Source organism: Papaver somniferum, chromosome 6 (genome assembly GCF_003573695.1).
Source record: "Papaver somniferum cultivar HN1 chromosome 6, ASM357369v1, whole genome shotgun sequence".
NCBI classification, from domain to species: domain Eukaryota; kingdom Viridiplantae; phylum Streptophyta; class Magnoliopsida; order Ranunculales; family Papaveraceae; genus Papaver; species Papaver somniferum.
In genome coordinates, this window is record NC_039363.1 from 8,237,033 (window position 1) to 8,248,760 (window position 11,728).

Here is an 11,728-nt window from a genome sequence, read left to right on the forward strand (position 1 = left end):
CTACGATAGAGGTGTCAAATAATGTAGGTTTGGAACCGGTATTAACATGCACATTTATGGAAAACCAAGGCTGTTAATGGGGGTATCATTTTGCTTGTATGCGCGATTGGGGATATGAATCACTAACCCCATTCAATAGTATCCGCTAAGGAGTATTTTTTAGAGGCGGAAATATTAAAATACCCTTCCATCTAAATTAAAATTTAAAACTAAAAAATAAAATCAAAATCAAAATCAAATCCTAACAAGTTCTTAAAGATAAGTTAAATGGAATTGTTGTTGAGCAAGAAGAAGAATAAGAAGAAGAATGGCTTCAGTGAGAAGGTACATGATACCCAATCATATTTAAAGTGTTGTTGTTGTTTTAAAACTTCGTTTGGGTTAGAATCATAAACTGAAACTCCACTCCTAGCTTGTGTTCATGATGAATACCCTACTGTTTTTTGTGCCGGCATGGTTTTTAGGATGAATACCATGTCGAGACTAGTGCCGGCATGGTTTTTAGGGTGAGTACCATGCCGATACTGAGTGCCGGCATGGATTTTAGGATGAATATCATGCCGGTACTGAGTGCGGGCATGGATTTTAGGATGAATACCATGCCGGTACCGAGTGACGGCATAGTATTTCAGGATGAATACCATCCCGAAACTTGCTATTTCATACAGATTTTTTCTGTATGTTTTTTTCTCAAACCAGCAAGGTTCACTTGGGAATCGACCATGCCGGGACAACTTCCGGCATGTCGACGATGAACTTCTTGTACTGGTAGTTTACTTACAATTTGAAAATTGGGGGATGTTGCGTATCGGCATGGTGAAAGTATGAATACCATGCCGAAACTGAGTTTTTCAGGCGTAACAATGGAGGATCAATGAAAAAAAATCAAATTTCAATACATTAATACCTATATATGACTAATTAGAGCACTTGTATATTCAGCTAGTTTACTTTCCTGGATTAGTTCTTCACCTAAACCTTCATGATCATAGATATCTTGATTTAATGTTGTTGCATCAACAAATTCAATGATAATGATTTATTGTAATGATTATCAAAGTAATTTATTAACTTACCTAATCATTTTTAATCACTAAACATGATTAATGAGGGGTAGATTAGAAATTAGTTAAATTATATGGATAAAGGGTGACTCTGATTTACTATTTATATCTCGTTTTTGTCATTCCCCAATTAATATAAGCATCTCCCAATCGCACTTTCTTTTGCCTAGGGGTGTACCAACTCAAAAATAAATACTTTTTTGTCCCATATGTATATTGGTACACCCGGGAAAATTCCGTACCCCTAGCAATCTTGTGAAAGAAACCGCTGAGTAAGATGTCATGATCAAAATTCCTGCAATACGTCAGAAAATCTACACTCTACAGTATATAGGATCCGTTGGATTTGGATTAAAGAAGAAGCCTGATGTATGATTATTTTATCAAGAAAACGAAAAAGATGTGTGATTAAATCTTGAAAGGTAGCCATCATCTAAAGGTGAAATGTTATTTAATATTGATGTTTCTTGTCCATGAAGGAGACATGCTGTTGACATCCAACAAAATTAGAACCATCTATCTAATCCGCGGTATGGTCAGCTGACTTCAATTTGATTGATTCATTAGAAAAGATCCTAGTAATTAGGTATCTCCAACACCAACCAAATAACTACAAGTCTGCAACTCTTGCTAAGGAATAAGTGGAATGGATTGCTCCTAATCTAGGAATGGTTAAGATGAATAATGCTTCGCATTGGGAAAGCACTACTAAGACTCTTATACTCACTGTTGTTTCACGAGTTTGTTTGGGTGCGCGTAGGATGGTCAGAAGGAAAAGAGCTGTAATCTAGGAATGGTTATAATGTACGTTTCCATGGGGGAAATACTAAAACATCGTTAATGAAGTGGGGGATCTGCTAATGAGATGGAAAGTAATACTCCAGATCACTGAGTGCAAACATGTCATTCGCGAAGTCAACTTTTTAGCAGCTTTTTTCTCCCGAAAAAGGTGTTCACTTAGCTCGTGGTCAGGTGGTGAGATTTGCTTCATGACCCGAGAACATGCATCGGATTGAATTTCCTGGCACTAGTTCTTATTATAGTTTGGTTAGGGTATGTCTTTCTTTTTGTTGGGCTTTGATTTCGGTTTCCAGCTTGTTGGGCCTTGTTTTTGTTTTCCTTTTGTGGATCCTGTAGGATTTGTTGTCCTATCATGTGTGTAATTCAGATTTTGGTTGTAAGTCGTTAACTTTGGTCCTTTACAACACTCAACACAGCCGTGGGTATTTATTACAGTCTCACTTTACCATGGTAGAAAATCTGATTGGAAACATTCACTTGGCTTGGCAACATCGCTATTTTCGTCAACTCGTTATGGACCTTCTGGCATAAGTGAATTAAAGGACAGCATAGGGAATGAAACGGCATGTCATGACTATGTTTCAAGATTCCAATGTATTGGAAGGGGATTAGAATCACACTTTTTTTCAATTTTCCATGCCAATGATTGACTTTTATCTTGTACATGGATGCACAAGATAACAAAACCCGACATATTTATCGAATTTCACGATATGGAACAGTGAAATTTAGTGACCCCATGTAACCAGGCATCATAGTCTTCATCGCTATTCTGGCGGTTTTCCGTTCTTGAAATCAGTTCAAATTGATTTGCTTCTTTTTTTTTACGTCAATGGAAATGAAGACAACTTAGCAGTGACTTCCACCAAATAGGGTGGTGAATAGCATACAATATAACTATATAATATAGAGCTGGCAATCCGAGCCAAAACCCGCGGGTTGGCCCGTCCCGTCCCGTGAAAACCCGCACCCGTCCCGGTTCGTAACTAAACAAGACGGGCGCGGGTTGTATATTTAGTGGCTTGTGAAGAAACGGGTTAACCCGGCCCGTACCGTGAAACCCGCGGGTTAACCCGGCTCATTCCCCACCGCTACGTGTCACAGTAATGTAAGCCTGTTACGTACGTGTCACAATATCTTGTTTCCCTCATATAAAAAGTTAAAAACGAAGAAGGAAACCCTAACTCCCTAAGCCTAAGCTGCTGCGGCCTTCATTCTTCCTCTATTCTCTCTCTAATCCTCTTCTTTTCTTCTTCCCTGCTGAGTCTTCTGAATTTGATGGCAGGTACGAATCACAGTCACAGAACAACAAATTGAAATCTAAAGATCAAAGTTTAAAGGCTAGCAGGTAACAACAACATACTTCAAAGTTTTACCCAAGATTTTTCTCTTCACTATTTCCAGATATCATTTTTTGTCTCTGAAATTTTCGTGTAACAGCAGAAGAAGATCGATCTCATGTATTTAAAGGTTCACTGTAAAGGTTAACTTCAGATCTCGTGTTTGAATTTCGGATTTCATCTTCTTACAGTTACAATCAAAGTAAGTTTTCTTTTCTTTTCTCGTAAATATCATCAAAATAAAACATGGGTTTTGGTAATCAATTGTTAATTTCTTAAATCTAACCCCTTTACTTTTTTATTCATCCAGTCTACCGAGAATACTCATACCAGCAGATGAAATACTAGCCTTTTTTCCCCAATTCTAATTTTATTGTTGGTAATCTCTGTTGTAGTTTGCACATAGGATATTTAGATTCTTTAATTGGTAATTTTGGTTGTGTTTATCGATTTGTCCCCCACAATTTATCTAAATACTCTTGTCTCTCTGTCCTGCAACTTAATTACTGTTTAGTGATGAACAAAATCTCATCTGTAACCTTTCCATGGAACTCAGGGGGACATCAAGCACCATCTTTGATTAAATCTACTGGGGAGAGAGTGAGTCCTTTTGCCTCCATGTGTTGTTATTGCTATCAGTTACTGCATCTTTTTCAGTTCAAGTTATTCTTCAATGTTCTGTTTAGCTGTATGATTTGGTTGGAATATTCGACTATATCAGTAGTGGAATTTGAGGTCTGAATTTCATTGACATTAGGTTTATATGATGAACTATTAGGTACGATACTGGTAGGTCAATTTTTTCTGTGATGTCTCTTTCTCTTAGAAATCAATGATACACCTGATGAAGATAGCTTTTACACAAACAACTAATACAAGTGACAAATTCTCAATAGATTGGTAGTCTATACTTTTTAGTCACCAACACAGCCAGCAACATAAATAGCACCACCACCATCAGAGCATTATGCTTAGAAGAAGAATTGTATAAATACTTACAACAGATTTAGAATTTCTGAAATATGGTTAGGTTTCAATAGACAGTTGATTTTTTTTTTCTTTTCTTTACATTGCCAGTTTTTCACGTTTCTGATTCTCTGAATGACTCTTTGACTTGTTCTTTGTGGCTCCATCCATTTCAGGATGTCAAGTGTACAAGAACAAGAGTTACCAGAACCAGACCATTACAACGATGTTATGAGTGGTGACGGTCAAGATGATGATGATGATGTTGAGATGCTAGATTCTGTGAATGAGGATCCAACTGTTGGTTGTGCACCTGCACAAGTTGCACGTGGAAAGAAAAATAGACTTAGATCCGAAGTTTGGGAATTTTTTAAACTCGTTAAGTATAAGGATGGTACAACGAAGGGGGTGTGCAAGGCTTGTAATGTAGGATATAAATATGAAAGCCAAAGAGGTGGAACTTCAGCCATGAAAAGGCATAAGTGCATTAAACGTCAGTCTATGGACGTAGGGCAGATGATATTAGCTTCACAAAATAGCCAGCTGTCTACCCGTGTACGCAAGGTTGATCAAATGAAATTACGGGATTTGTTCTCAGCTTTACTCATTGCAAGAAATGTTCCATTTGCTTTGGTGGAGTGGAAAGAGTTTAGGGATATATGTTCTTATTTAAATGATGACTTTAAACCAATATCAAGGAATACTGGGAAAGCCGATGTGGTAAAGAAACATAAAGCACAAAAAGAAGTTATTCGCAACAGATTGAAACTTGCTCCAGGTATGATTCAAAATTTCAAATGATTTATTTATACTTTTGTATGAGTAATTGATTAATATGATGTGCTAGCTAATGTGTATGACTTACCCTTACAGGTAGGATATGTCTAACATCAGACATGTGGACTTCTGTAACAACTACTGGATATATAAGCTTAACTGCGCACTATCTTGATAAAGATTGGGTATTGCAAAAGAAGCTTCTGAATTTCTCTCCCCTTCCACCACCTCATACAGGTAAAGCACTTAATTTTATTTCTTTATTATCTTAAATATAATTTCATGTTAACTTATTCCCCTTTCTACTACCTCAAACAGGTGAACACCTTTCTTCTAAGTTATTTGCAATGATAGAAGATTGGGGAATTGAAGAAAAGGTATCCAACATCACCTTGGATAATGCTGCAAATAACGGAGCTTGTGCTGGAATTATGAAGAGTAGACTTGTTGCAAAGAAGATCTTGTTGAACGATGGAAAATACTTTCATGTGCGTTGTTGTGCTCATATCTTAGCTCTTATTGTAAAAGAAGGACTTACGAAGATTGATCCAGCCGTGCTTAAGATTCGAGCGTCAGTGAAGTCCCTTAAAAAGTCCCAAGTAAGAAAACAAAAGTTCTTGGACATTGTTGAAACTTTAGGAATGTCTGGTCTGAAAAAGGGTATTCGGCAAGACGTAAAGACAAGGTGGGATTCCACTTCTATTCTGTTATAAATTACAAAGTTGGAGAATTGTATAATTTGTATTAATGTTTTTTTAGATACTCACTGAATGTTTGTTTTATGCAGGTGGAATTCAACTTATCTTATGTTAGACAGTTGTATCTTGTATAAGCCAGTTTTCTCTCATTTGAAGTTGGTGGATTCAGACTATGAAGACTGTCCAACTAATGAAGAATGGGAACAAATTGAAGTAGTCACAAAGTTTCTCAAGGTGTTTCATGAACTCACAAAGGTTTTTTCTGGTAGTAAGTATCCTACTTCCAATCTGTATTTTGAAAGAATTTGTCAAGTTCAGGTGTTACTAAAGAAAGATAGCAGAAGTAATATTGAATTCATTAGGAACATGGTAAAAGAGATGCAAGCAAAATTTGATAGTTACTGGAAGGAGTTGAGTCCTATATTGGCTATGGCAGTTGTGTTAGATCCTAGATCGAAAATGAATTTTGTGAAATTTACTTACTCCAAGTATCCTGATGAGAGAGAATTAGAATGTCAAGTTAATAAAGTGCATAGTAATATAAAAGCACTTTTAATGAGTATTACACCTTGTCAAGTTCAAGAGCTTCCAACAGTTGTGCAGCTCAAAATTTGAGTGTTCAAAATGGTGGGAATTTTGCTGCCCAAGAAGGGAGTGATTTTTTTCAGGTAATTTCAACTTTTATGTTCAGTTTGATTCATTTGAGTTCTTCATGATTGGTATAAGTCTGCAAAACATGTTCTTTTTTTTTAATACAAGATGATAACTTTGAACCCAGATTTAATATGTCAATGTAAACTCTGAGCATGCCATATATCGTTTATTTGTCATTGTAATTACTTATGATAGAATGAGGAATGTACCCAAGAATTGGTTGTTGGATTGTTTGGGATTCTGTCATTCTGTGTCTTGATATCTAGTGTCTTGTCAACAGGAATATGTTGCAACACAGGAACGTGGTGGTAATGTATTAACTGACTTGTCAGAGTTAGATGAATATCTTGGCGAGACGTACAGAGGTTGTCTAAATTCACTAGACATCCTTAACTATTGGAAGAACCATGAACAACAATATCCAGTACTTTCAAGAATGGCAGGGGATATTTTGTCAATTCCTATTTCAACCGTCGCATCGGAGTCTGCATTTAGCATTGGAGGAAGGGTGATTGATCGATTTCGCAGTTCCTTATTACCTGAAAATGCTGAGGCGTTAATAACAACTCGTGATTGGGAATATGGAATTGGTAAGTAAATCAATAATATTTTATTTAGTTGAGTGTCTAAATCTTATCTATAACATTGGTTGTTTTATTATGATCCATATAGGAAAAGAAGATATGGATGAGGACAATGTGATCGTTGAAGAAGATATATTAGGATTTGAACCTGACGCAGTGGAGGATGGGGCAGTGGAGGATGTGGAGGAAGTAAGTTCTTATGCGTCTAGTTAGTATGCGTACTTCTTCAATATAAAGCGAGGTAATTATGCAAATTCCATGTTTTTGACTTGAATCTTTTTTTTTGTTTGGTTTATTTTTTCTTGAAATTACAGATTCATATTGAATAGTTGGAGCAACTCAAAGATAAACATGGAATATGAGAATGTTTTATCACTTACCAGTATCTCCAAATATTGCATAGAAAAGAGATTGGAGATGTTTTTTTGATAGTTAACACTTTTTTTGATTAACCACACAATATATATTTTGTGCAGGAAGTGGTTATTAATATTGTGATATTGTCGCACTTGGTGATACAAATTAGAAACAATGGTATCTACAGTCTCGGTCTCGGAAGTTTATGTTCATTATTTATCAATTATCATCATGAACTGATGAAGTACTGTGTAACTGTAACTAAAGTACTTAAGTACTAAAGTAAACTACTAATGACTAGTAAAGTAAGTCTAGTATGAATGTATGATACTATGATAGTATTTGTGTGACTGTGTCTGTGTTTCTTTAAGAAGACTAATTTGTTTAGTTTTGCAATTTTGAGTTTTTGAATTGATATACCAAATGAATTGGATGAATGTTAGATACTTAGGTTGTAGCTTGTAGGAAAGGAACTTTAGATGCCCTGAATGTGGAAGAAAATAGCCCAGAAATCGATTTCTGGCGAGTTGACTCAACAAAAACCAGGTAACCCGTGAGCACCCGTGAACCCGCGAGCTTTACCCGGGACGGGCACGGGTGGGATAAATGACCACCCGTGAAGAATTTCAACCCGCGAGCTCAGGCTTGTATTAACCCGTAACCCGCGGGTTGGTCACAAGCCAGACCCGTCCCGCCCGTTTGCCAGCTCTAATATAATACTTCTAGCTAATTACAGTTTTCCTATCAAAGAACTAATTCAAGTTTTTTAAATAGCTTCAAATTAAAGTAATAACATTGGAAGAAATTGCAATAGAACTTGCTTCTACAGCCAAGGTTATCATCAATACAGCCAAAACCTTATCTCTTCTTGTTGCCACTCCATGATAATCTCTGCATATCCAACAACATAAAACAAAAGTTAGATAAGAGAAACTCAATTAATAAAAGTAGTACTTTTTTTAATTAAGAAAACAAATTCTTACCTTAAAACAATGGCACTAGGAAAGATGAAAGCAAGGCAAAGAGAAGTTGTTGAACCAATAAACTGAAAGAAATACCATATGTTTGGTATGACCACAGCTGCTACATAAACGATCAATAATAGGAAACAAGTAATTGACACGAACCGAGCCGGATGGGCAGACAATGCGGGCCATTTAGGCCTAGGAAAGAAGAGTTCGTCGACGTTAACTCGTAATGAAAAGTTTAGAATAGGAAAAACAAGCATGATATGGATTGCGTAACTTAAACGGATTATATCGGTGAGAATCCATGTTTTTGTTGTCGAACTGAAATTTGAGAGTATGTCGGACATGGTGGAATCACCAAATAGTTGGTATCCAGATATTCCAACGATTGAGTATATTGCAACGCATATGACTAGAGATATTCGAATGGCAGAAGTCATGTCTGATGGTTTGCTGAGTTCGGCTCTAATCGGATGAACTGCACATACATAAGACAACCTCTTTTTTCAAAATTTGGTTGCATCATCATAGCAACTTGAGTGAAATGGTGATTTTTAGATTTACCGTTGGGTTGGAAAGTGAACGCGGTCACAATAATGGGAACTGCTGTGAAAAGCTTCGAAAAAGATGAATCTTCAGCTGGTAGTAGTCTAGCCGTCGTATCCTTGCCTTCCCAAAATGAAAATATAGCCATAGCCATGGTTATACTAACAAATACCACCGCAAGAAAAACTGACACGGCAGAAGTGTACCTCAATGATTCTGCACTCAACAAAATCCGAACACATTAAAACTTGGTGGTTAGTTCAAGTCTTAGCAGTAAACAGAGGAAGCCAAACCACTAATGAACTTACTAACCTATACGTTTTAGCAAAACCAGGGGAAGCATAACAAAGATTGTGACCAAAAGCATCGAAAAATTCCTGGAATTCCACCATTGGATTCCGAACGATTCTCGTAGAATTCCCATATGAACATTCTTTCCATATTCCAATTTCCCACCGGTTCCAGATAATACATCCCCTGCATATGTGTACAAAGTTCGATATATCACGTTTGCCAACAAGCAAAATAATACAAAGTTTTTTATTTTAATAGGATTATTGTGATGGAAAACATACCAATAACGATGAGATAAATGATGAGGCATCCAAGATTTGTGACCAATATACAAATTTGCAGCAAAAACGATCCGGCTAACCCAAATGACTCTCCCATCAAACCGGCATAAGTCGTCTTCTTAACAGTAAACCTCAGAAGAAAATCTACTGATATCTCAGACAATATAGCAACGATAACAATAAGCATGAGGGCCGGAACTATCCCCAATACCTGTAGAATAGCAGGAATAGACATAATTCCGCCTCCAATTATACTAGTCGTGACATTAAACACTAAACCAGAATGAGAAGAGTCGTCTTCATCTACCAAAACCACCGGAAATGTTTTATAATCCTTGGCGTTCTTTGTTGAGACGAATTTGGGTAGTAAAGGATATGATATTTCGTCGGTCACCACCGATTTCATCTTCATTGCTTTTGCTGATTAGTAATTTTGGTTGGTGAAGAAGAAGAATGCAACTAGCTACATGTTTTGAGATGTTCTTGTAGTATAAACATTTTTTCAACACGCATAGATTGTCAAGTGCTGCATTAATTTTTTTCTGTTGAAAATCAGAAGAAGATTTAAGGAAACAGAGAGATCAGAAATGAAGAAGGTAGTAGGAGAAGGATAATTTTGGGATATAATTTTTTGAAAGGGTTGGCTCAACCAAATAAAATAGTCAAGCCGGCTTGCAAGTAGATAAGTGATTTATAATCGGTCAATAATGACTCCACCACTCACACACCACTAATGATGATGTCCATAATAATGTTAATGATAATTATTAAAGTGTGCAAGAGTTAACAGGTGAGTGAATGAGGTTTATGAGAAGAGTGTACGTTAGGTGTATGTGCATAAGAAGTGAGGTGATTGGTAGATTGGTTCGCACTTATAAAACGGAAAATAGGTCATTTGTCCAATTTTTTTTAAAACATGGTTCAAATGGACGAGCAAAAATTTGTATGAGTGAAATGGACACCAAAAAAATAACAAGGATGAAACTGGATTCATTCTGACTTAAACTTAAAAAATAACAAGGATGAAACTGGATGCATCCTGATGTAAATTAAAAATAAAAAAAATATTTGAAAATGGGTAGGTCCGGTAGGATGAAACTGTTTACATCCTGGCTATTTTTACATTTTTGTCCATTTAAACAGTATCAAAATCTAAATGTCCTTTTCACACAGGAATTGTTGATTTTGGTCTTTTTAACCAATTTTGTGCTTATAAAGTTCATTTTTAGATTTTAAGCCTATCCCAAACTCAATTTTGCATTATTGATCATTGCGAGAAATAATGTAAGAAATAGTATCCTTATAACAAGCAGTGACAAAGTCAGGATTTAGGAGACAAGTGACATTATTTTATTGTTTTCCTGGAGGGTTCTACTCCCGTTCTTGCAATAGTTTGAAACCTGTTTTTGCACAAGAAATATAGGAAATTAAAAGATGTTAAGTCATGAAAATGATTGAATATTCCAATATAGGAAGGAGATTAGAATCTCACTTAGTCAAGGATTATTATATGGATTGACCGGAATAATACAATGTTGTTAATATGGCACTTGTACCAAGTTAACATTCCAATGACATGTACTTACTATATCGGAGGTGTCAAATAAAGTAGGCTTTGGAATTTGTCTTAACATGTACATTTACGAAAAGGGGCAGTTTGACTTGTGAAATGAGACAATAACAACAACAAAGAGAAGAAAAAACCTCTAAATTTGTTGTGGAACTCGGTTGTTTTGATTGAACAATGACCATGACAGCAAAGAAGCTTAAAGTGTAGGAGCTCACCAAGAAAAAATGGTCAGGACAGTTGAAGGAGCTCACCAAAATGGTTTATGACGTATAGCTTGGAGTCTTGGTGAACTTACCCGGCCGGCCGCTTATTTATTTTTGCGGTCGATATCTAGATGACAGATTTGAATTGCACCACCACCTTTCGGGATGACGACTAGGAATTTCACGTGGCTTGCTATGCTGAATATCTCCGGATTCCTTCACATCCAATGGCTGAAAGACATAAATTCCTACCCCGGAAGGGATTATATATTGGCAAAACGTATACGCTAATCCAGAACAGATTCTTAATATGACGATTGAGACCGGTGATGGTGAGTAAGATGTCCTGAACAAAGCAATACATTAGAAAATCCATACTCTACATGATATATGATTCGTTTGATTTGGCTAGTTACGATTATAGAACAATTGAAAAGTCAGATATATAATTAAATCATGAAAGGTAACCATCATCTGACGACGAAATGTTATTCAATACTGGTGTTTCTTATCTATGGACAACACATGATGTTGAGATCCAACGAAAACAAAACCGTCTATTGCTATCCAATTAATATGCGGTAAAGTCAGCTGACTTCGGCTTGATTTGATGTTTCTTATCTAC

The 11,728-nt window shown here is 36.3% G+C and overlaps 1 protein-coding gene across 1 annotated transcript; it reads right to left on the reverse strand.

Moving 5' to 3' along the window:
• Window positions 1-7,983: 7,983 nt before the first annotated feature.
• LOC113286857 (amino acid transporter AVT6C-like) lies at window positions 7,984-10,001 on the reverse strand. The gene is made up of 5 exons (XM_026535489.1): window positions 9,331-10,001; window positions 9,068-9,232; window positions 8,774-8,971; window positions 8,225-8,687; window positions 7,984-8,132 (listed from the first exon to the last, which is right to left on the reverse strand). The coding sequence occupies exons 1-5, from the start codon at window positions 9,740-9,742 to the stop codon at window positions 8,018-8,020; spliced, it is 1,353 nt and encodes a 450-aa protein (XP_026391274.1). The 5' UTR covers window positions 9,743-10,001; the 3' UTR covers window positions 7,984-8,017.
• Window positions 10,002-11,728: the final 1,727 nt, after the last annotated feature.

Coding starts and splice junctions, on each gene's coding strand:
- LOC113286857 (XM_026535489.1), bottom strand. CDS start 9,742: ATGAAGATGAAATCGGTGGTGACCGACGAAATATCATATCCTTTACTA. Junction 8,972..9,067: donor GGTTTTGCTAAAACGTATAG/GTTAGTAAGTTC, acceptor TGTTGAGTGCAG/AATCATTGAGGTACACTTCT. Junction 8,133..8,224: donor CCTAGTGCCATTGTTTTAAG/GTAAGAATTTGT, acceptor TTGGATATGCAG/AGATTATCATGGAGTGGCAA.